The sequence below is a fragment of the Elephas maximus genome, chromosome 24 (genome assembly GCF_024166365.1).
Source record: "Elephas maximus indicus isolate mEleMax1 chromosome 24, mEleMax1 primary haplotype, whole genome shotgun sequence".
Classification (NCBI taxonomy): domain Eukaryota; kingdom Metazoa; phylum Chordata; class Mammalia; order Proboscidea; family Elephantidae; genus Elephas; species Elephas maximus.
The window spans coordinates 13,081,393-13,107,223 of NC_064842.1; the positions used below are offsets into that span (position 1 = coordinate 13,081,393).

General features: G+C 47.2%; 1 protein-coding gene across 2 annotated transcripts in view; it reads right to left on the reverse strand.

Annotated features, from left to right (window-relative positions):
- SUSD4 (sushi domain containing 4) overlaps window positions 1-8,084 on the reverse strand; it is a 167,498-nt gene extending 159,414 nt beyond the window's left edge. The window contains exons 1-2 of one of the 2 annotated variants that reach the window (XM_049868030.1): window positions 8,001-8,084; window positions 6,747-6,923 (exon numbers count right to left, since the gene is read on the reverse strand). In XM_049868030.1, the coding sequence (XP_049723987.1) occupies window positions 6,747-6,888 (142 nt within the window). In that variant the 5' untranslated portion in view covers window positions 6,889-6,923; window positions 8,001-8,084. Of the gene's footprint in view, window positions 1-6,746; window positions 6,924-7,499; window positions 7,646-8,000 lie in introns of those variants that run through there. The other variant, XM_049868029.1, reaches the window with a different exon arrangement.
- Between the last annotated feature and the right edge of the window lie 17,747 nt (window positions 8,085-25,831).

Here is a 25,831-nt window from a genome sequence, read left to right on the forward strand (position 1 = left end):
TGCTATTTCCACTCCTTGGCATGCTCCGGGAAGGGCTTTTAATTAAAAGAAGGATAATCTGGGTCACCACGTCTCACGTACTAGCTGGGCGGCCCTGTACAAGTTGCATAATCTTTCTGTGTCTAAGATTCTCTTCTATACAAGGAGGATAAACAGCATACCTACCTCCTACAGGTGCTGCAAAGGTTAAATGAGTTCGCGGAGGTACAGCAGGGAGAAGAGTGTGGGCACTCGGTGACACTCTCTGTTTATGATTATTACCAGCCATTTGAAAATCTGTATCAATCACTCAGACGCTGGCCATTTTAAAACTCCCTATCTTTTTTCAATCACCCAGGGTTAGGAACAGGTGAAGCACTTGTTCCTGTGAGAACGGACCAATAAACCAATGTCACCTCAACCTCATAAAGATATTACAGTCATGAGGTTAGCTCCCTTTCTTAAACATCCAGGGAAAATGTATCTGATGCATGGGAACACACTGTCTGTCCTAGATACTATGGCTAGTTTTGGTGCCAGGTAAACAAGTAAGAAAGCCTATTCTTCTGACCCTTTCCCTCATATCACAGGCTGTGGTCCCAATTACCTATTTAGATACATTATTGTTATATGTGGGTATTTTCAATCATAAAATACCAATGTGCTTTCAAAATAAGGCAAGGATAACAAGAAGCAGCGTGGAAAATCACTTTTCTCATCAGTATCACTAAATAAAACTAAATTTTAAACTAAATTAAAAATGTATGTGAAAAAATAATTTTATGCAAGTTTCCTGTATTCCAACTTTGGAGAAGAACCTGGCCCTTACTTACATACTTACTCATGAGCAAGGACTGCAACCACTTATACATGTATCCCGAGAGCACGCAACAGACACTCCACGGAAGACCCAAAACCCAAACCCACAGCCATCCAGTCGATTCCAGCTCACGCAGCGACCCCACAGGGTTTCCGAGGCTGTAATCTCTACAGAAGTAGACTGCCACATCTTCCTCCCACAGAGCTGCTGGTGGTTTTGAACTGCTGACCTTTCGGTTAGCAGTTGATCTCTTTAACCACTGCGTCAACAGGTCTCCTCCCACAAAGGACAGATGGATAGAAAAAACAGAGCCTGCCTTACCCAGAATGCAGAAGACATCGAACTCCTAAAATCACACAATCAAACAATGTTGTTATTGTTTTGTTGCCATCAAGTCAGCCCCTGACTCACGGTGACCCCCCGCACAACCAAATGAAACACCGCTTGGTCCTGTGCCATCCCCACAATTGGTCGGAGATTGGACGGCCCCACCCAGAGGCCTTGCATCAGCTGATTTTTTGGAAGTAGTTCACCAGGCCTTTCTTTCTAGTCTATAGCTTTGTCTGGAAGCTCCACTGAAACCTGACAGACAGGTGGTGGCTGTACATGGGGTGCGCTGGCTGGGAAAAGAACACGAGTCTCCTGTATGGAAGGTGAGAATGCTACCACTGCCTTGTCAAACAATGTTAGTGAGACAGAAGGCACTGAGTCAAGAAGAAGTCAACTTGCCCGAAGCCACGTAGCTATTCATGGCAGAGGCTGAACTTGAACTCAGTCAACCCAATAAAGAACTCAAGGTCTTAATGCCATACCATAGCTTCCCATCTAAGGGCAAGCCTCCTTGGTCTCTTGGAAGTTTTTGAAATATGCCTCTGACAGTAGGAGCAGAGTATAATTTAGGTGATTTTCTTCATGTATACAATCAATATCTACCGGAGAGAGATTTTCACCTACACTCGTCCACACTCTCCGGAGTTCAGGAATCACTGGTTCTCTCTCCAACTTGCTTCTTCAGGCCTCTAAGACAAGAGCTTTGCTTCTCGCTGTGTGAAATCCTTCTCGTGAAATCCAAAAGCTTTCAGATTTCGCCTTGTAATTAGATCAAAAGTCTTTCCGTGCGCTTATTTTAAGGTGGCCTTTTGTGGAAGAAACATAAAAGTTTGAGGAGTTGGGACTCTGCTTACAGACTGAGTTCAATACAGTTTGAAATCATGCTTTTATGCACAGTATTGCATGAAAAGCTTACACTCTACCACGTAAGAAAACTTTTCTTAATAAAACTCCAAGAGACTAGCATCTCCAAATCAGTGAATCATCCGGAAGGTATTTGTTCCTGCCCAATGGCACACAGCCCAAGGCTGCAGCCACATGGCCCATACATGACTAATGCCATAACTTGGGTGTGCAGAGAGGGCAGCCAGACTGGGGGGGTTGTCCTCAGTCAGGGACTTGGAAGCAGAGGAAGGAAATGCAGCATAACTCAATGATACTACCTTCCTGCTCCACGCCGTTCAGGGCGCCCCCGCTGTCTCCTGTGTGACTCCTCATGGGGGCTTCCAAGGACCCTTATGATAAGGTTCTAACCTATTTGTCCTCTTACCCTACTTGGTCCACTGCAGGTATACCATGTTCTACGCTAACCAGATGATCCTCCGATCTCAAAACGGTCCAACCGTGTGTTACCCCCAGGTCCTTATACAAGGTGTCTCTCCCTCTGAGATGTCCCAACTCCTGCTTTCCTCAGGTCCCAGCTAAGTGCTCTTCCCTGGAGCCTTCCCTGATTCTTCCTCCAACCTCCTGGACCACTTCTAATTGAATGTGACTGCAATTGCCACAAAACACCTGCACTTTTACAGCTCACCCAAGGCACTTGTTTTCCAGATGGTACAGCCATAATTACAGGACACTGGTAGTTCAGTGGAAGGAATCTTGCCTTCCTTGCAGGAAACTCAGGTTCGATTCCCAGCCAGTGCACCTCAAGCACAGCCACCACTTGTCGGTGGGGGATTTTGTGTTGCTCTCATGCTGAACAAGTTTCAGCAGAGCTTCCAGACTAAGACAGACTAGGAAGAAAGGGCTATAGATCTACTTTTGAAAATCAGCCACTGAAAATCTTATTTTACCATGGTCCAACCCCATTATGCTTGGGGTCGCCGTGAGTTGGGGGCCAACTCGAGAGCAGCTAACAACAAAACATGGCAGTAATTTGAGTATCTTTTTTCTTCCTCTCAGCCAACATTAGCTAAGCATCTACTAGTAGCATCTATGGTCTGACCCTGTGCTGGGTGCCTGAGGCATGAAAATGAATAAAGTGAAGGTCCTTGCCCTCAGTGGGTTTACAGTCTAGTCAATGAGCCAATGCTATGATGGAAGGTTATACCTAGGGTGAGAGGAGCCCCAGGTGAAGGGAGAACTTACTGACCAGGGAAATATAAAAGAGATTATGTCAGGTCTTGAAAAGAAATTAGTTCATTGGGCAAAAAATGCAGAGTAAACGATAGCTCTCCTAAGTAAAAGGACTATTATATCCAACAGAACTGGGCACACGGTGAAGATGGACACTCAGTAATATTCCCAGAGGGAATGAAGCAAAGGGCCCAAGATTCAGGCATTGTCTTAGCCCCCTCCCTGCTACTACAGCCTACATTTAACCCACCCGAGTTCTTCTTCATCCTCATTTCACAGATGAGGAAGCTGAGGCTTCCAAGGCCCTGAAGCTATCAAGGCGGCAGAGCCAGGCCTCAAATTCGGCCCTTGAGCCTCTGATAATTTAGGGATACGCCAATGAGTTCACCTTCAAGGACCTACTTGTACAGCAAACTTGGCTCTCTTCCTGCAAGCGCTCAAATACCCAGCCAGCCTCTGGTAACCAGTATCAGGGTGGAAAAGGGAAGAAGTAGCGGAAACCATGCTCCATGCAGACTCTGGGAACAGTGGGTCCTGGGCCTCCCTAAAGACCTGGCATTAGTCCTCTCAGGTTATTTGGTCTCAGAGGCCCCAAATGAGAGCGCTTTTTCCTAATTTACAAAGACAACCTGGAGAGAGCCACCCACAAGTCACCTCAGGCTACCTCAGGCTCACGAAAGCTCTGGAAGGGCTCCAAGAATGGAACTAAATCTCTGGTTTTCTAGGACATCACATTTTGTTTTTGATAGGAATTCTTTTTCCCCTTTTCTTCGTCTGATCATTTTCTCAATTTTCCCCTTTCTAGTGCAGACTTTTTCTATAATCCTTGTATTGGGCACATGCTATTTTTCTCCCAGCTGAGACTATTGTATCTTGCTATTGTGCTGTTCCTTTCCCACTGAAAGCAATCAAAAATGAAAATCCACATTTCAGAAAGGTCTATTAAATATGCACCTTTTTGTGGATGGAAGAAAGAAAGTGCCCTCCGACGGCTGGTTTTCAGCTCTGCGTCTCACCCAAAGATTGGATACTGGTGAGACCCGTCCCCCGTATGCCATTTGAGTTTGGTAATTGAGAGTGATGACAGAAAATCCGGAATAAGAACCAACTTATTTTAAAGAATGCCTCAGTCTAAAGCTTTCCTGATCAAAGTATGGTCTGTGGACCACTGGCAAAAGCCTCACCTGGTGCTGGTTAGAAACGCAGTCTCAGGCCTCACGGCAGAAGGGAATCGCCATCTGCCTTTTCACAAGATCCCCAGGTGACCTGCGTGCATGTTAAAAGTTTTAGAGGCACAAGTCTAGAGAACTCGAAGGTGAATCTGCTTTTATTCCATCCTGGAGCTTCCACGTGGGTTTTTTTCCCCAGAATAATGAAAATCTTTGTATAATAAACTCCATAGGACACCCTCCTCCACCCTTCTCTGGCCAAACTGTTTATTCATAGAGGAATTCTGAAACGATCAATATTCTTCTAGAAAGAACACTCTCAGCCTGAAAGTCTTTCTTCGGTGGATGAGAACCTAAAAAGAAAAAGCGCTGAAACTGAGGGGCGAGAGGCAGCTCTCACTTCGGCCCTCCTCTTCAAGGCTCCGGGCCTTATTGTTTGATGTGTACCCCTCTGAGAAGAGAGGGATAAAACATGTGCTGCAAGAAGCTCACCGAGCCCTGGTGGCACAATGGTTAAGAGCTCAGCTGCTAACCAAAAGGTCAGCAGTTGGAATATACCAGCCACTCCTGGAAACCCTATGGGGCAGTTCTAGTCTGTGCTATAGGGTCGCTACGAGTCGAGATGGACTTGACAGCAACGGGTTTGGGTTTTATAGTCTGAACCTCACAGGCGACTGACACGAGAGGGAGGGGGTTGTGCTGTGCACCAAACGCTGAGATCCTTTAAGAGGATGCTCCGTAAACACAAGCGGGAGGAGCCCAGAGCACAGCCTTCAAATCCTGCAGGGCTCTACTCAGACCTCACACGGCCAATAAGAACTGCCAGGTCCTAGGTGGATGAGCCTGTCATCTACATGGGAAACATGGATCAAGAGGATGGAAAATCATATGCGCCTGGCTTGAGGGAATGAAAGCTAGAACTGGGAGACAAGAGAAGAGAAGGGGGGAGGAAACGGCCCAGCCCTACTGAACCCTGCCCTGCCCACCTGTGCCCCCCCATCCATGAAGCAGAGCTAACGTCTAGGGCAGAACAGAGCCCCGGTAAGCTTCACATTTGACCGTGTTTTTTTTATAAGGAGAAAGCCTGGCTTAGGAACATTTCTCTGAAAATAAGAGTACCAAAAAAGCTACCGCTTGCTATAAAACAAAACAAACACCAGGTCCCCAGGCAAGTGTTTTTTCCACTAATTCCGACAGGTGTGGGCATCACAACATCTCTGTACTATGGACAGATCTCTAAATGGAAGGCCTGTGGTACTGATTACTCAGTGTTAAAGCCCAACTTGTTATTCACCCCCCTCCCCCCGCTAATTCTTCAACTTTTCCATCTTCACCTTCGAATTCCCTGAAACAGCAATATTTTAAAACTTTAAAAATGGTTTATTTATATAAATCAATACTTGTTTTTCCACCATTTATAAATTACTTGAATATCAACAGTAGTAGTTCAGCTCCTGAAACATGGTTCTGTCTTTTTAACAGGTCCACATTTGCAAGACCCACGGACAGCAACGACGGAGGGAAGCCAGGCATGGGGTAAGGAGACACTCAGCCTCTGAAATTCCCATAGAAACTCCATGTGTCCTCCTTTACCAAACCAGAAGGTAGCCCCCTGCCCCAGACCAAGTATGTTGTAGATTAGACGCCTTCAGTGGTTGAGGCTATCAATTTTATTTCAGCTAACTTTCCCTTCACAGGCGAGCACTTGACTTTTTTCCCCCGTGTATATCAGACCTAGATAGGCAACGCAATTTTCCAGACACACAACTGAAGGAAAACCTCTGGTTTCCCTCCCCACCCCCAACATGCGCAGACATGCTGGCACACACCACCTTCCAAGTAAAGGGAAAATGAAGAGAAAGTTAACTTTCAAATAAACCTGTCCTTCCAACCGGCCATGTTGTCAGACCCTTCTCGTTCACAAACGTGGCTCCTGCAACTCTCGCCTAAATCCAGGTGGGGAAACCTGGCCCCTGTCTGCTGAGGGCACTGGCAAGGGTCAGAGGTCCACAAACACACGTGAACCACAAACACACCACTCTTCTCCCCTTTCTCTCGGCCAAAGTGAGAATAACGAGCCAGGCTTTGTTTTTTGTTTTTTTTCCTTCCAAGAAGCCAGGGTGGGCGGCTGGTGGAAAGCCACAGTCAGACTGTGGGTGGGCGAATGTGTGCGCCCACGGAGGAATCTCAAGGAACTCCGCGGGTTCTGAAGAGGGTAGTCTCAGGCTGGCACACAGCGACCCTCGGGCTCTCGGGTACTCCTAAAGTCTGGGTGTGTGTGAGTGGGGCAGGACTCTCTGGGCAGCGCGGCTTCCCGTCCCCGCCGGGGCTGTCCCGCCCCCGCCCCCCCGCGTCCCATTGGTGTCACTCACCGCCCGTGAGCTGTGCAGGGCCGAAGCACAGCGCCAGCTGAAACCACAGGATCACGGCCAAGAGTCTCTGGGGGGACTGAGGCTGTTGCTGCTGCTGCTCTAGAAATCCATCTCCATGGCTCGGGTTCATTCCATGATACATCTTTCATCCACAGAGGGCATCCGGCTTGCAAGAGTCTGCAACCAGGCGCGGAACACGACAATGCCCCAGGCTGCCGGGTGCCCGGAGCCACGCTCCCCCTCCTCCGCCCGGGGCCCCATCCCCGCTCCTCCCCCGCGCGGCCCCCGCCCCCTTTTCCACGGCGAGCTCCCCGCCCCCCGCGCGGGGGACACTGAGTAACAGCCGCCGTGGGATGCTGCGCGCGCCGGAGGAATGGAGGAGGGGAGGAGGGCAGGGGTTCGCGCACACTGGCTCTGCGCCGGTCCCCGCAATTCGGCGGTTGTGACATGACAGGAAAGTCTACAGCCCTCCCGCATCTCGGGGCTGAGCGACCACTTTTCCCTGGGCCTACGCATTTCACTCTTGCCAATCTCCCCGTGCGGCACCGGGCCCCCTCGCCCCCAGCTACTTCTCTGGCTTTCCCCGGGATTGGGATGGGTCCTATTGCTCCAGTCCCCAAAGGGATTTCTCTGCGCGGTCCCAAAATCCCTTCCTTGGGGAGCCAAAGCAGGCAGCAACTCCCGGCCCCCGGCCTGCGCGCGCCTCCCCGGGAGGGAAAGCCCCTTCCCGGGCTCCCGGGCTCCCGGGCTTACCTGTGGGTCTCATGCAGGCAGCTTCCTGTCCTCCTCCGCCTCCTCCCCCCGCCAGTCTCACCCGCATCTGTGCGCGACCTCTGCTGCCGCCGCGGCGCGAGCCAGCCAGCGAGACAGAAGCCTCGGCGGCGGCGGCGGCGGCGGCGGCGGCGGCGGCGGCGGCGGCGGCGGCGGCGGCGGCGGCGTCCGGCTCCCGCCCCCCCGCCCGCGCTCTCCCTCCCCGGCTCCGGCGGGCGAGCCGGCGGGTGCGGGCGGAGGACAGCAGCCCGGCCGCGCGCCCCCGAGGAGGCGCCCGCGCGCCCGGCACCTGAGCTGGCGAGCGCGCGCGGCGGCGGCGGCGCGGAAAGGGGCGGGGCGGGGCGCGGAGTCCCGGGAGCGCGCGCGGGCACGCGCCTCCGCCGACCCAGCCGGCGCGGCAGCGGGGAGGAGGGCCCGCGAGGGCGGGGAGGGGCAGGGACCCGCGCCGCCGCCGCGACCAATGGGAAGCCCGCGCGCCTGCACCTGTCGGGGCGCCCAGCGTCCTGCGCCCGCTCCGGCACGCACGCGCGCGCACGACCGCGGATGCCCCGGCCTGGGCACTTGCCGGCGCGGCGCGCGAAGGGCTCCTCCTGGGACTGCTGCCGCGGAGGCGGCCCCATCGGGGCGGAGAGAGCGCGCGGCCCGGCCGCCTGCCCACCGCACCCTCGCTACTGACGGGGCGGGGTGGGGGTAGCAATAGCGAAAGTCTCCCGTCTTCCCGCGGTAACAGCCCGCGCCCCTGCCAAGGCTCGGCTCCTTCCCCTGGCGCCGGAAAGCCGTCCCCAGGAGGCTGCCCCCCACCCCCACCTTTGGCATTTTCCTGTTTGCGAGCCGCTGGCGTTGTGCGAGAGCACGCTTACCCCATCCCGGAGGTGCACAGACCCCTCGGAGCCTCGGCGGGGAAGGGAGCCCGGGGGCAGGAATCAAGGGGCGATCGGAGCCCCTGCCGAGGGTTGGGGGCGGGGCGGGGCGTGTGAAAAGGGATCGGGGGTCGAAACCCAAAGAGTCCGCCCCTGTAGGGACAGGTGTCCAGGGGAGAGAGTCCGTCTCCCTGCGCGGTTTCTGGTGCCCAAGCGCGTCCCGCAGCGGGGGCCTTTCTCACGCCCCACGGGCTCTGGCCTCCCGCAGGCTCTCCCCAGGATTGGCCCCTCAGCTTGTCGGGCTCCAAGGGACAGCCATGGCGGTTAAGCGGCGTGAGCTGATGAGGCGATAGCAGCAGGCAGCGCTTTAGAACCAGCCGCACTCCATTATTCTGTAGCAATTTGTGGATGTGAAAACCACGTTTCTGATACTGCTACCAAATCATATCCCTTGCTTCTTTCCGCTTTCCCAAAATCTCACATACGGATGGCAGCCCGGAAATTACAGCTTTTACTGTGTCGACTCTTACTGGGAATAATTTTAATAAATTTTGTCAGGGTAGATCAGCTTATAGGGGATAAATTAAGTTCAGTATGCTTTTGCTTTGTAAAATTGAGATGGCAGCTTAGCACAGGATAAGTTTGTTCCTGCTAAAACTTGTATCTTGGGGCACCAGGTTCTTGGTAAACCACCTTCCACATTTCCAAGGTCATATGACTGCCCTCTACAGTTAAAATATTTATTCCACTTTTTCTCGGTGAATATTCTAAAAACTTTCTTACAGCCATCAAATTAACGAAGCTCAAAAGTATCTGTGACCATGCACATATTTTTACGATGGTCAGAGATCTAAGTACTTTTGAAATCTCTTCTTCAGCTGGAGCACAATCCATTTGTACGGAGAATGTCAGGACTGAAAGGCAGATCCAAGGTTGTCTGGTCCAAACACCCAATCTTTGCTTGAGGCCCCTGTCTGACATTTCTGTAAGTGGTCATCCGGTCTTTTTGAACACCTTTTGAGGAAGCCTGTTGATTTGCCGGTAGCTAACCAAACCAGAAGAACTAAATGCCACTGAGTTGACTCTGACTTACAGCAGCCCTGTGTGTGTCAGGGCTGGCGAAGCAGTTAAAAGCTCAGCTGCAACCAAAAGGTCAGCAGTTCAAATCCACCAGCTGCTCCTTGGAAACCCTATGGGGGCAGTTCTACACTCGGAGTCAGAATCCACTTGTCAGCAATGCGTTTCACTCATTTTCCACTTCCCATCCCCCAGCCTCTCCCTGCTCACTCTACATTAGGATTATTTCTTAAAGCTTACTGAAGCTCTTTCATTGTGGCATAGAGTCTGTAATTGCATTTTCTGTGGCAAAGGATTTCATTCAAAATACATTAACTGAGCATTTATTATCAACCAAAAACTGTTCTTAAGATTGGGGATGCCACAGTGAACAAAGTGACAAAATTCTCTGCCCTTAAAGAGCTTACATTCTAGTTAAGAAAGACAAATGATTAAACAAAATAAGGAAAACGTTTAGTATGTCAAATGGTGTCAGGTGACAGGCAAAGTAAATAAATAGAATGAAGAAGAGGTACAGCAGATATGTAAGTTAGCTAAGCAGTTGTAACAAAGTGACCCAAACACTCAGGAACTTAGTTTCTCTCATTTAACTGCCTGACCATTCTAGCCAGATGGGGCATCTTTGCTCCACAGAGTCATTCAGAGACCCAGGTTCCTTCCTTCTCATTGCTCTGCCATTCACAAAGGCACTGTCTTCATCTGTACAGTGGAAGCTGGGTCACTGGCATGTCTGGAGTTCAGCTTGAGGGAAAGTGGAAAAGAGAGGAAGTCCAAGGCCAACAATTTCCTTTCAGGCAAGTGATGCGAATGCTACACAAACTAGCTCTCTCACACATCATTAGTGAGAACCTAGTAATGTGGAAGCATATGATCAAAAACCTATGGTACTGAAGGAAGAAGTCCAAGCTGCGTGAAGGCACTGGCGAAAAACAAGCCTCCAGGAATTGACGGAACATCAGTTGAGATGTTTCAACAAAGGATGCAGCAGTGGAAACGCTTGCTCGTCTATGCCAAGAAATTTGGAAGACAGTTAGCTACCTGGCCAACCAACTGAAAGGGATCCACATTTATGCCCATTCCAAATAAAGGTGATCCAACAGAATGCAAAAATTATTGAACAACATCATTAATCTCTGTCACTGATTGAATTGTGCCCCCCCCCCCAAAATACGTGTACCAATTTGGCTAGACCGTGATTCCCAGTATTGTGTGACTGTCCACCATTCTGTCATCTGATGTGATTTTCCTATGTGTTATAAATCCTACCTCTACAATGTTAATGAGGCGGGACAAGAAGCAGTTATGTTAACAAGGCAGAAATCAATCTATAAGATTAGATTGTGTCTTGAGCCAATCTCTTTTGAGACATAAAAGAGAGAAGCAAGCAAAGAGACAGGAGGACCTCATACCACCAAGAAAGCAGCGCCAAGAGCAGAGTGCTCCCTTTGGACTGGAGGTTCCTGTGCTGAGAAGCTCCCAGACTAAGGGAAGATTGAAGACAAGGACCTTCCTCCAGAGCCGAGAGAGAGAGAAAGACTTCCCCTGGAGCTGATGCCCTAAATTTGAACTTGTAGCCTACTAGACTGTGAGAAGATAAATTTCTCTTTGTTAAAGCCATCCACTTACGGTATTTCTGTTACAGCAGCACTAGATGACTAAGACTATTACACACAAGTAAAATCTTGTTGAAGATCATTCAAAAGCGGTTGCAGCAGTACATCAACAGGGAACTGCCAGAAATTCAAGCCGAATTCCGAGGAGGACATGGAACCAGGGATATCATCACTGATGTCAGATGGATCTTGGCTGAAAACAGAGAATACCAGAAAGATGCCTACCTATGTTTTATTTACTAAGGAAAGGCATTTGATGGTGTGAATCATAATGAATTACGGATAACATTACAAAAAATGAGAATTCCAGAATACTTAATTGTACCCATGAGAAACCTGTACTTAGACCAAGAGGCAGTTGTTCGAACAGAACAAGGGGATAGTACGTGGTTTAAAATCAGGAAGGGTGTACGTCAGGGTTGAATCCTTCTACCATGCTAATTCAATCTGTACACTGAGCAAATAATCAGAAAAGCTGGATTACATGAAAAAGAATGTAGCATCGGGATTGGAGGAAGACTCCAATCTGCGATACGCAGATGACACAATCTTGCTTGCTGAAAGTGAAGAGGATTTGAAGCACTTGCTGATGAAGATCCTTCAGTATGGATTACACCTTAACATAACCCAAACCCACTGCCGTTGAGTCGATTCAGACTCATAGCGACCCTATAGGACAGAGTAGAACTGCCCCGTAGGGTAACCAAGGAGCATCTGGTGGATTCGAATTGCCGAGCTTTTGGTAAGCAGCCATAGCTCTTAACCACCATGTCACCAGGGTTTCCCACCTTAACATAAAGAAAACAAAAATCCTCACAACTGGACCAATAAGCAACATCATGATAAATGGAGAAAAGATTGGAGTTCTCAAGGATTTCATTTAATTGGATTCACAATAAACATCCCTGGAAGCAGCAGTCAAGAAATCAAAGGACGCGTTGCATTGGGCAAATCTGCTGCAAAAGACCTCTTTAAAGTGTTGAAAAGCAAAGAAGTCACTTTGAGGACTAAGGTGTGCCTGACCCAAGCCATGGTATTTTCAGTCGCCTCATATGCACATGAAAGCTGGACAATGAATAAGGAAGACCGAAGAAGAACTGATGCCTCTGAATTAATGGTTTCAGTGAAGAATATTCAATATACCAGGGACTGCCAGAAGAACAATCAAATCGGTCTTGGAAGAAGTACAGCCAGAATGCTTCTTAGAAGCAAGGATGGCAAGACTTCATATCACATACTTTGGACAAGTTAGCAGGAGGGACCAGTCCCTGGAGAAGGATGTCATGCTTGGTAAAGTAGAGGGTCAGCAAAAAAGAGGAAGGCCCTCAATGAGATGGACTGACATGGTGGCTGCAACAAGGGGTTCAAGCATAAAAGTAATTGTGAGGATGATGTAGGAACGGGCAGCGTTTCATTCTGTTGTAAAAAGGGTCACTATGAGTTGGAACTGACTCAAGGGCACCTAACAACAACAACAAGTCACATGGTCATATCTACCTGCAAGAGAAGCTGGGAAATGCAGTCTTTTTGTGTGTGTGTGTGGCGAAAATACACACCAAACCAAAAAAACCAAACCCATTGCGGTCAGAGTTTTCTGACTTACAGCAGCTCTATAGGACAGAGTAGGAACTGCCCCATAGGTTTTCCAAGGAGTGGCTGGTGGATTCGAACTGCCAACCTTTTAGTTAGCAGCTGTAACTCTTAACCACTGTGCCACCGGTGCTCCAAAAATATACACAACAACCAAAAAAAACCAAACCGTTTGCTGTTGAGTCAATTCTGACTCAGTGACCCTATAGGACAGAGTAGAACCGTCCCATAGGTTTCCAAGGTTGCACTCTACGGAAACAGACTGCCACAACTTTCTCTCATAGAGCAGCTGGTGGGTTCGAACTGTTGACCTTTAGGTTAGCAGCCGAGCACTTAGCCACTGCGCTACCAGGGCTCCTCTATATACAACAACATATAGCAATTCAACAATTTCTTCTTGTGAAATTCGGTGAAATTGATTACATTCTTCAAGTTGTGAAAGCATTCTTGCTACCTTTTCACAAATTATCCCCCTACCAGGACCATACATTCAAAACACCCTGAGGAATTACTCCTTTCCCTTGCCCTCCCGCCCCTGGTAAACACAAATAATATTTGGTTTCTACGTATTTGTTTGGAGCCCTCGCGGCACAGTGATTAAGAGATCGACTGCTAACCAATAGGTCGACAGTTCGACTCCACCAGATGCTCCTTGGAACCCTATAGGGCAGCTCTACTCTGTCCTGTAGGGTTGCTGTGAGTTGGAATCGACTCAATGGCCATGAGTCTGGTTTTGGTTTATATATTTGCTTATTCCCTGTAAATGAGATCATACAGCACTTCTCTTTTTATGACTGGCTGATTTCACTCAGCATAATGTTTTCGTTTCATCCATGTCGTGGCATGCATCGGGACTTTGTTCCTCTTTATGGCTCATTCATTGTGCATACCGCGTTGTATTTATGGGATATTCATTGCATGTGTATACCACATTTTGTTTATCCATTCATCAGTTGATGGACATTTTTGGTTGTTTCCACCTTTTGGCTATTATGACTAGCTGAGTCAATATTGGTAAGTATGTCTGTTCCCATAGCTGCTTTCCGGTGTTTGAGGAATATACTTTAGAGTGAAATTGCTGGGTTATATGGTAATTCTATGTTCAATTTTTTTTTTAATTATTGTACTTTAGATGAGTTTACAGAACTAGCTTCTCATTAAACAATTAGTACACATATTGTTTTGTGACATTGGTTACCAACCCCACGACATGTCAACACTCTCTCTTCTCAACTTCGGGCTCCCTATTACCAGCTTTCCTGTCCCCTCCTGCCTTCTAGTCCTTGCCCCTGGGCTGGTGTGCCCCTTTGGTCTCCTTTTGTTTTATGGGCCTGTTCTATGTTCCATTTTTTGAAAAACCACCAAACTGTTTTGCACAGTGGCTGCACCAATTTACATTCCCCCCAGCAATGGATGAGGGTTCCTATTGCTCCACAGACTCAACAATGCCTAACGTTTTCTGATCACTGCCATTCTAATGGGGAAGACATGGCGTCTCATTGTGGTTCTGATTTTCATTTCCCTAATGGCTAATGACAGTAGCCCTGGTGGTGCAGTGGTCAAAGCAATCAACTGGTAGCCAAAAGGTCAAAACCACCAGTGGCTCCGAGGGGAACAGATGTGGTAATCTGCTTCCGTAGAGATTTACAGCCTTGGAAAACACTTTGGGGTGGCTATGAGCAGGAAGTGACTTGACAGCAGTGGGTTTGGGTTTTAATGGCTAATGACTTTGAGTGTCTTTTAATGTGCTTATCGGCTATTTGAATGTGCTCTTTGATGACATGTCTGTTCAAGTCCTTTGCCCGTTTTTTTTACTGGTTTTTTTGTCTTTTGATCGTTAAGTTGTACAACTGTTGTAAAAATGGCACGGCAGAGGCGTCTGACCGCCCCTAACTTCACAAAGAGGAAGGAGAATCAAAATCAACATCCTGAGGCTGATTCCTATGAGGCGGAGGTCAGACATGCCTCCTCTCTCTGCCATCTTTACCAGTTCTGACACCAACTGTCCCTCCCACAGCACTCTGTACTTCTCTGCTGAGCTCAATAATTCATTGCAGTGGCCACACAGAACTCAAAGAACGTACTCACGATTACGGGGTTTATTAGGGAAGTAGGGTACAATTAGGGTTCAGGAATGCTTAGGATCCAATTATTCGATCAGGACAGCCTCTTTTCAGCCTTGCCCACAGGCACACCTCTCTCTAGTCCTCGGCCTCTGCTCTGCTCAGGCAAGTGTTACAAAGCTCTTTTAGCTCTACCGATAAGTGCCCCGAGGCACCCCACTCTGCCAGTAAGCCTCAGCCCAAAGACGCTCAGCTCTAGCCCTGTAGGTCAGCAAACCTAGCTCCACCATGTGCCCGGAGGCACCCCACTCCACCTCTTGCCTGGAGACTCTCAGCTTTCTCGTTCTGTGGACCAGGATGCACCACCTCCTGCCGATCTCCTGCCTCTTTTGCTGCCATTCCTCTGCCACTGCCTCTTGCAGTCTTCAGTGTTACAGTTCTCTCTCTCTCTTTCTCTCTGCCTCTGCTGCTGCTATTTCTCTGCTGCTGCCTCTTACAGTCTTCAGTGTCACGGTTTTTCTTTCTCTCTCTTTCTCTCTCTCTCGATCTGGTTCCAGGAGTTTCTCAGCACAGGGATCCCAGGTCCAAAGACACACTCCACTCCTTGCTCTTCTTCCTTGGTGGTAGTGAGATCCTCCCCACCTGCCTCTGGGATGGCTCATTTTAAGCCTAGCTGAATGGCAAAACTGACCAACTCCCTCATTAGGGTTCCATATGAGACATAGCCCCCACAGTGCTCTATTCTATACCTGGCTTCCTCTCCTACAGTGTTATGTTGAAAAATCGTTTCCTTTGCTGGGTTCCCCCAGCTTTGCATTTGAATCCTACTTCTGTAAACCCCGTTGCACCTGCACAGATGGTTAAGAATGTTGCTGGTGTAACTCGTATGAACTCCCTACTTTAAAAGTAACTTGCCTGCCCACCCTTGGTGAGCAGTCTTAGCAGTGGCAGCTCCAACTGACTCCTTTCCCTTGTACAATTAAATAAAGGTGGCTTTCCTGTTCTCCCACCTTGGTCTCTCATTTATTGGCCAATATGAGTCATGCCAAGCAAAAACCTGGGGTTTCCAACCAATAACACATATACCTTATTAGCATGGTACCACCCAATCATTTGGTGGGAGTTACACAGACTATGGCAAGAAGGGCCATATTAAGGAATTCATTGCACTGCAAGTATTTTATAAATTTTGGATATTAGACCCTTATCAGATGTATGGTTCCCAAAAGGAAATATAGTTTTTATTGGGCAGCCAGGTGACTGGGAAGAAGAGAAGAACGGCATGGAGGCGCAAGGGAAACTAGCAGCCTGTGACAGGTTCTCTGCCTATGCAAGGAGAGAGGTTGCAGTTTTTAATAAAGTGGACCGTGAAGCTCTCACTGAGGAGATGACTTTCTAAGTAAAACCCACAGGAGGTGAAGGAGTGAGTCGTGCAGCTTCTTGAGGTAAGAGCATTCCAGGTAGAGTGGAGAGCAAAAAGGTAGGAGCCTGCTCAGTATGTACAGGAAACAGGAAGTAGGTCAGCATGGCTAGAGTAGAACAGGGAGACCCAGAGGGGATGAGGTCGGAGAAGTCAAGGGAGGCGGGTTAAGATGAACCTTAGAGGCCTTAGCACTGATCTAACTCTTACTCAGAGTTAGAAGAGAAACTACAGGAAGTTCGTGAGCAGAAAAGGGAATGATGGGATGTGAACAGGAAGCCACTGAAAAGAATGTATGTCTAGCATCACATCGACTACACTCCACCATGTCTGTGTGACCTGTGGCCCATTCTTCCTCCCACCCAAGCACCTCTTAGCTCCTGTGCCCCTGATACCCAGAGCCTGCTGTTCAGCTTTGATGCCACACTGCTTCACAAGCTTACTCAAACCTAAATGCCTAAACATCACATCTGTGAAGCATCTCCACCACTCCACATGTTTGCCTTCACCCTTCCATGATCTCATGTAGCACAGACTATTGCAGTGAGGTGCTTGCCTGCCCATGCCTCTGAATAGATGGTGAGTTCTCTGAGAGCAAGGACAGTGCTTATCTACTCAGTCCCCCTATTGCTGAGCTCCATGCCTGGAACACAGTAGAGCAATCAATAATTATTTTTCTGAATTAATAAATACTAGAGGAAAGGACAGCTTCCCCACCAATCCCTCCCTGAGACTGGAAGCTAGAGACTGGAGCCAACTGATCGTCTTCTCTCTTCTCTGTTGGTTTCCTCAATCCTGCACATCTGGAAACACATACAGTGAACCACAAACCATCTAATAAGTGCAGGACATGCTAGCAATGTACTGGATGCTGTGTTTGGGTGCAGATCTAGAATCCTCAAAACTATTTCACTTGTCTCACCTGATCCGCCCCAGAGGGACTACACACTCTGTGAGGAGACAAGCTTCAAGGGCTGGAGTGAAGAACAGGATAAATGTGCTCATTCATTCATGCATTCACCCATTCTTCCATCCATTCAAAGTGCACTTACTGGGTACCTGACGTGTTTCAGTCATTGTGTTAGGTATGGAGGATTAAAAACAAAACAAAAAAAAATGAAAAAAATCTTTGTCTCCGACAAGTTTGTAATCTATGGGAAGCACTGAATAATAAACCTGCAATTACAGTGTCAGGGGATAAGTGCTAAGACTGGCAATCACATAGGAGGGGGTGAGTGGAGAGAGAGAGAGAGAGTGTGTGTGTGTGTGTGTGTGTGTGTGTGGAATAAAGTGCGGTGAGTTTTCTAGGCAGAGGCAACAACCTGTGCAAAGACCACAGGGGCTGTTGACCTAGGCATGGACAGAGACCAAGGATGGAATTTAGAATGTGAGTTGGAAATAAGAGCCATCACACAAATAGACATATGCACACCCATGTTCATTGCAGCATTGTTCACAATAGCAAAAAGATGGAAACAACCTAAGTGCCCATCAACAGACGAATGGATGAGCAAACTATGCTACATACACACAATGGAATACTATGCAAGAATAAAGAGCAATGATGCATCTGAGAAACATCTCACAACATGGATGAATCCGGAGGGCATTACGCTGAGTGAAATAAGTCAATCACAAAAGGACAAATAGTGTATAGGACCACTGCTATAAAAATTCATGAAAAGGTTTACACACATAAAGAAACAACCTTTGATGGTTATGAGGGAGGGGAAGGGTGGGGAGAGAAAAACACTAACTAGACAATAGGTAAGTGGTAACTTTGGTGAAGGATAAGACAGTACACAATGCTGGGGAAATCAGCACAGCTAGACCAAGGCAAAGTCATAGAAGCTTCATGGACACAACCAAACTCCCTGAGGGACAGAGTTACTGGGCTAAGGACCATGGTCTTAGGGGACATCTAGCTCAACTGGCATAACATATTTTATAAATAAAATGTTCTACATCCTGCTCTGTTGAGTAGTGTCTGGGGTCTTAAAACTTGTGAGCGGCCATCTAAGATACTCCACTAATCCCACCCCATCTGGAACAAGGGAGAATGAAGAAAACCAAAGAAAGACACAGGGAAAGACTAGTCCAAAGGACTAATGGACCACAGCCTCCACCAGACTGAGTCTAGTACAATTAGATGGTGCCCAGCTACCACCATTGACTGCTCTGACAGGGATCACAATAGAGGGACCAGATAGAACTGGAGAAAACATAGAACAAAATTTTAACTCACACAAACACACAAAAAAGACCAGACTTACTGGCCTGACAGAAACTGGAGAAACCCCGAGAGTATGGCCCCGGGACAGACTTTTAGCTCAGTAATGAAGTCACTCCTGAGGTTCGCCCTTCAGCCAAAGATTAGAGAGGCCCATAAAACAAAATGAGACTAAAGGAGCACACCAGCCCAGGGGCAAATACAAGGGGGCCGGAGGGGACGGGAAAGCTGGCAATGGGGAACCCAGGGTCAAGAAGGGAAGAGTGTTCACATGTCGTGGGGCTGGGAACCAATGTCACGAAACAATATGTGTATTAATTATTAATGAACATGAGTTGGGAAATGCTAAGATGTAAAGCTTCTGAGAAGCTGGGCCATATCAAGGAGATCTGAGGAAAAAGTCACGCAGGGAAGTCTGGCTTGTGTCTGCAAACAAAGGGAGAAGACTCTCAAGAACTGGGGAGTAATTGGATAGCGGAGCCTGGAATGCACTGTTTATCATCATCCCATAGATACGTGAAAGGTGCTCAACATCATTAATTAATTGGAGCAGAACAATTAAAACAGCAAACATCATTTTCACCCATCAGATGGACTATGCATAAAAGTCTGATAATATCAAGTGCTTGGCAATGACCGAAAAGGAGCCCCAGTGACATAGTGGATAAGTGCTTGGCTGCTAACCAAAAGGTTGGTGATTTGAATCCACCAGCCACTCCATGGGAGAAAGATGTGGCAATCTGCTACCATAAGGATTATAGCCTAGGAAACCCTATAGGGTAGTTCTACTCAGTCCTATAGGGTCACTGTAAGTTGGAAGAGATTCAACAGCATTGGGTTTGGTTTGGTTTTGGTGATGATGGACAAAAAGAAAATTCCCATACCCTGTTGGTAGGTAGGAGTGTAAATTGCTACCAGTGTGTTGTAATCTTGTTGGTGGTGTTAGATGCCATTGAGTCAATTCCAACTCCTAGCAACTCTATGGGACAGATAACTGCCCCATAGGGTTTCCTAGGCTGTAATCTTTACAGGAAGAGATCACCAGGTCTTTCTCCTGTGGAGCTGCTGGTGGATTTGAACCACTGACCTTTTGGTTAGCTATTGTACCACCAGGGTTCTTCACTACCACTAAATGGAAGGTAAATTGACAGTGCCTGGTTTGGGTTTTTTTTTTTTGGTGGGGGGTTACCCCTTAACCTTAAAATTGTACCACTCAGTATGCCCATTGGTGTAGAGTCAATTCTAACTCATAGCAACCCTATAGGACAAAGTAGAACTGCCCCATAGGGTTTCCAAGGAGTGGCTGGTGGAATCGAACTGCTAACCTTTTGGTTGGCAGCCAAGCTCTTTAACCATTAGGCCACCAGGCCTCCACTCGGTATCCAACCCTAAAGAAACACTGGTGTATTTGCCTCAGACACTTCATCTATTAAATGGAGATGATCACAATACTTACCTCACACAATTCTTGCACCCACACCCCCACCCTGCCTTCTCCCCACTTAGTTTGGGAATTAGGATAGAAAGGTGAGAAACTAACTACATCTTCCACTGCAGACATTGAAGGACTCAGGCAGGGACCATGTGTCTTCAACACATGGCTTCCAAAAGTCTCTGGTCTTTGCCATTTCAGCCCACAAAGGAAGAAGGGAAAAGTGTGTACGGGCCAGGCCTGGAAGTGGCCCACATCTCTTCTGCACCTATCTCATCGGCCAGAACAAGTCACCTGGCTAACTAGTCACATGGTCACACATAGATGCAAAGGTGGCTGGGAAATGTAGTCCCAGGGACAACTCTATTCCTAGGGGAGATGGGAAGCTCAGATTTCCACGGGCAACTAGCAGGCTCTGCCATTTCCCATTTTTTCCCATTGCCTTCCAGTTGATTCTGGCTCATAGCAACCCTATAGGACAGAGTAGAACTGCCCCAAAGAGTTTCCAAGGAGCACCTGGTGGATTTGAACTGCTGACCTTTTGGTTAGCAGCTATAACACTTAACCACTACACTGCCAGGGTTTCCAGCAGGCTCTGCCACAAGGTTATAAACGAACGTACACTTAACGAAGTTCTTCGCTTTTTTTTTTTTCTGTTTTTTCCATACGTGTTCATTGCTTAGATGGTAAGCTCCTTCAGGGCAAAGACCATGGTGTTCTCTTGCTTTTGATTCTTTCCCCAGCAATTAATCCTGCATCCAGCGGGATTCTTAATGAATGAGCCTGTCACTAAAATAAGGCTCAATATACAAAGATAGCTGCCAGTGCAGAGTCTGGCGTCAATATCTGATACTTAGAATATAACTGCAGGTGGTTAAATTTAGAACACTGGGGGAGGCGGGGCGGGGGGAACAGCAGCAGAAATATTTTCTGGGCCTTTAGCCCATTTATTGAATTCTGAAATGGATAAATTTTCATTAACTTTAAGACTTGGCCTTTATAGCAATATTTGGTTCTTGGATTAAATCAGACAAGTGTTGTTAATGAGAAGGTGTAACGATGTCACCACTTACAGTCAACATTTCCATTTCAGTTACTACCAGGTAAAGGTAACCTAGTGCTTTCTGAAACACTTCCGGTAGCTAATTACACGAGAAGTTTTATTTTCCTGACCTTTTTATTTTGTCTCATCTTCTATCATCTTGCCTTTTTTTCTTTGTTTCTTAAAGACTTTAAAGCCCTTGTCAGTGTGGCATGAACATTTTCTTTAGGATGGCTAATATATAGTGACACCAGAGGAAGGGGCGGGAAAGAATAAAACCTCAGCCATGGAATCGCCTATCCAACGTTCACTCAGCATTACTGAGTGCCCGAGATAGGCGAACACAAAACAAATCCATAAAAATGCAAATAGACGTCATCTCAGCCTTTAAGGAGCTCACAGCTCTAAGCCCAGACCTCCACTTCTTATACACAGTTTTTTAATTCAGCCACCCCTTCATCCAAACAAATATGTACTGAGCACCTACTCTGTGCCGAGCACTGCTCTAGGTGCTGAGAACTGAACTGGGCAAAACAGACAAGACTGCCATCCTCCTGGAGGTTATATTCAAGTGGAGGGAGACAGGCATAACGTACCCCTGCTCCCAATCTCTCCAACCTACAATTGATTTCTTTTAACTGGGAAAACCCTTGAGATTTTAGAACCTTTCTTTTGGCAATTGCTACTGTCTACTAGGTATATCAAGTTGATGAAGAGCAGAGACTAGGTATTAATTTTCGCTTCCCCTGTTGGTGTTGTTAGATACTGTCAAGTGATTCTGACGCATATCGACCCCATGAGACAGAGTAGAACTGTCCCATAGGGTTTTCTAGGCTGTAATCACTGGGTCTTTCTTCTGAGGAGTCACTGGTGGGCTCCAACCACCAACCTTTTGGATAGCAGCCAAGTGCTTAACCATTGAGCCACCAGGGCTCCTTAGGAGAGGGCTAATAAATGCTTATTGGCTCAGTGAATGAATGTGTCTTTTCACAAAGCACAAACCAAGGTAGCTTAAGCAGGTGAAGACCACTGAAAGCCAAAAGTGCTTTTTTCACTTCCATTATCTGAATCAATAAAGTAGCCAGATGCTTAGTGAGGCTTACATCCACAGCCCTACCCTCCCCACTTGGCTTGGGACTTAGGATGGAAGGGTGGGAAATCTACTACATTTACGACTACAGAATGCCTCACAAGTGTATTTTGCAGTGGGCTTTCTAGTACGATTTCGCATTCTTAAGGGAGAGAGTTATAGGAGTGGTAACATATAAGAAGAGATACAGAAAACTGTAAGGTGTGATTGAGACATTATAGACCTAATGAGGCCAGGTAACAAGGGTGATGGCAGTGGCCATGGGAGTCTCCAAGGAGGGGTGGTTGTCAGAACTCAGGCACCAGTATGTGTTGAGGGTGAGGGAGAAGGAGGATGCAAAGATGGCACCAAGACTTAGAGTCTAGGAGGCTATGCTATAAACTGCCAACCAAAACAGGGAACACAAATGAAAAGACAGTTTTGTGAGAATGGTGATAAATTCAGTTTTGGACTTGTTGAGTTCCAGCTGCTGGAGGGCAATCCGTATGGGGAAACCCAGGAGGCAGCTGGAAATTAGGGCCGGGGAGCTTTGAAGAGGGTTCAAAGTGGGACAGGGGGGCCACAAGTTGCTCCCTGGCTGTCCATTAAAGCCACAGAGTAGAGGCACGCGTTCAGCAAGTATACAATAACAAAAAAAGAGGCCCCAGACAGGACTTTGGGGAGCTGTACTGTAGGCGAGGTCCCTAATCCAAAAACCAAACCAAGCTCATTTCCGTCGAGTTGATTCCAACTCATAGTGACCCTATAGGACAGAGAACTGCCCCATATGGTTTGTTCCCTAGGGGTCACAAACGGTTTACACTCGACTACTAATCTAAAGGTTGGCAGTTCGAACCCATCCAGCAGTACCACAGAAGACAAGCCTGGCGATCCTATGGAGCACAGTTCCCTCAGAATGAGTGAGTGATCCAGAAGAACAAAGGCAAAAACTGCAATAGCTTTTATGACCCAGTCTCAGAAGTCACACTTGTCATTTCTGCAAAATCCTATTCATTACACAGGTGAGTCCTATTCAATATAGGAGGAAGTTCACAAGGTGGCAGGAGACAAAATTGTAGGGGCACTTTGGAGGCTGGCTACCACTTGCCGCCACATCTTTAGAGTGATTTTGATGCAAATGGCCCTCAGAGAAACTCTGGATGGAAAAGAGAAAAGGTAAATAGAGGAAGCCAAAGGAGGAGAGAAAGTCAGTCAAACAGAAGGTGGACTTCAGTGTCCAACAGAACAGAGAAATTGAGATAAGGCTGAGAAGAGCCATTGGATTTGGCCTCTGGATATCAGTCTTGACCTTCTGAACTCTAAACCAACACTATCAGATCCTTCTGATGCAACCCATGTGTCATGTATTGAATTGTGTCCCCCAAAAATATGAGTATCAATTTGGCTAGGTTATGATTCCCAGTAATGTGTGATTGTCCACAATTTTGTCATCTGATGTGATTTTCCTGTGTTGTAAATCCTATCTCTATCATGTTAAACAGATGGGATTAGTGGCAATTATGTTAATGAGGCAGGACTCAATCTATAAGATTGAATTGTGTTTTGAGCCAATCTCTTTTGGAATATCGAAGACAGAGGTGAGCAGAGAGACAGGAGGTCATCATACCACCAAGAAGGCAACACCAGGAGCAGAGTGCATCTTTTGGACCCAAGGTTCTTGCACTGAGAAGCTTCTAGACCAAGAGAAGATTCATGACAAGGACCTTTCTCCAGAGCCGACAGAGAGAGGGTCTTCCCCTGGCACTGACACCCTGAATTTGGACTTCTAGCCTACTAGACTGTGAGAGAATAAACTTGTTTGTTGAGACCATCCACCTGTATTTCTGTTATAGCAGCACTAGATGGCTGAGACACCATGGTAAGAGATACATTTTATGTCACCACCCAGTACACAATATATCCATAGATGGAAACAGGTGTTCCGTGAATTAATTCTACTTCTACTACATAGGAGGCATTTTTTATTCTGGTCTAGTTTATTTCTTTTTAAAAAAAAATCTAATCAAGGCCCTTGTGGTGGTTAAGGTTGTGTGACAGCTTGGCTGGGCCATGATTCTCAGTGGTTTGGCAGTTACGTAATGATGTAATCACCTCCATGATGAGATCTGCCATGAGCAGCCAGTCAGTTGAAAGGGTTTTTCCTTGGGAGTGTGGCCTGCATCCAATATATGTAGAGTTTCTGGCAAAGCTCGCTGGGTTTTGCTCTACTCTGAATCCTATATTCGGCACATCATCATCTGACTTGTGGTTCCTGGGACTTGAGCCTGCAGCCTTCCGTCTGGCCTGCCAGTCTTGGGTTCATCACCCCGGCAGCTATGTTAAGTCAGAATCCTCCAGCCTGAAGCCTGACCCACGGATCTGGGACTTTCCAGCCCCTACAACCTTGTGAGCCATTTCCTTGATATGAATCTCTCTCTCTCTTTCTGCACAAACACACGTATGTATCTGCATATACACTTCACTGATTTTGCTTCTCCAGAGAACCCAGCCTCAGACAGCCCACTAAGCTGATTTTGTTGGTCTTAGAGAATCTTGACCTGAAGTTTGAAAAACTAATTTAAATAGAACGGGGTAACCATGAAGATGTTGATGATGATGGTGGTGATGATGATGACAATCTGCACATACTGAGTGTTTATACGGACCAGGTCCTGTCCTAAGTGTAATGTCGTTTAATCATCAGTTAATCATCATAACAACCCCACAGTTTAGTACTTCATCCCAATTTCAGATGAAAAAATCTGAGTCCTTAAAGAACTTAAGTACCTTGTTCAAGGTTGCATGTTTAGGAGGTGGTAAGGCTGTCATTTATTTTGGCCTATGCAATATCTTTTTTTTTTTTGCAATATGGCCCCAGGGCTCTTATTTTAGAGCTATACTGTCCATTGTGAAGTCCACTAGACACATGTGCCTATTAAATTTAAATTAAACTAAACTTAGCAAATGATTTATTACATATATACTTACCACAATGAAAAGTGAAAAAAAATTAATTTAAAAATCATTTCTTTGGTCACACTCACCACATTTCAGGTGCTCAACAGCTACATGTGGCTAGTGACCTCTCTATTGGACAGTGCAGATATAGAGTATTGCTTTCATCACAGAACGTTCTACTGAGCAGTGCTAGTCTAGAGTCAATGTACTGGGAATATGGGAGAGACCTGAGGATGGTTCTAAGGTAGAGGAAGGAGCCAATGGAGATGGAAAGACTGAAGATTCAAGATAGAGGACACAGGCTAGAACAGTGACCTGGGGAACAGTGACCTGGGGGAGGGTGGAGAGGCAGAATCGGAGTAGGGAGATTTGACTTTGTCAAGGGACAGGAACAATCTCTGTTCTGAGTCAGAAAGAAATGAGAAAATGAGTGAAGGTACAGAGGAATGGCAAGTTAGGAGTGTTCACTTTGATGACCTTGATCTTGTCTACAACGCAGGGGCTGAGAAGAGAAACAAAGAGTGGGCAAAGATGTGGTCAGGGGCTTGAGCTAAACTGCTGTTGCTGTTACCTGCCCCCAGTTGACTCTGGCTCCTGATGACCCCAGGCGTGCGGAGTAGAACCGCTCCCTGGAGTTGTCAAGGCTGTGACGTTTCAGATGCAGATCACCAGGCCTGTCTTCTGAGATGCCTCTGGGTAGGTTTGAACCACCAACCTTTTGGCTAGTAGTTGAGCACTTAGTTGTTTGTGCCACCCAAGGACTCCTGAGTAGGAAAGAGTGGAAATTACCACTGCAGTAGGTGCAGTGGCTGCTTATGCAGGAACAGAGGGATTGGTGCCCACCAGTGAGGGCTCCGCTGTGGTACACACTGTGAATTTTTAGTGCAGTCAGTCATTTATTTCATTCATTCAACGAATACTTACTGAGCGCCCACAATATGCCAGGCACTGGAGATACAT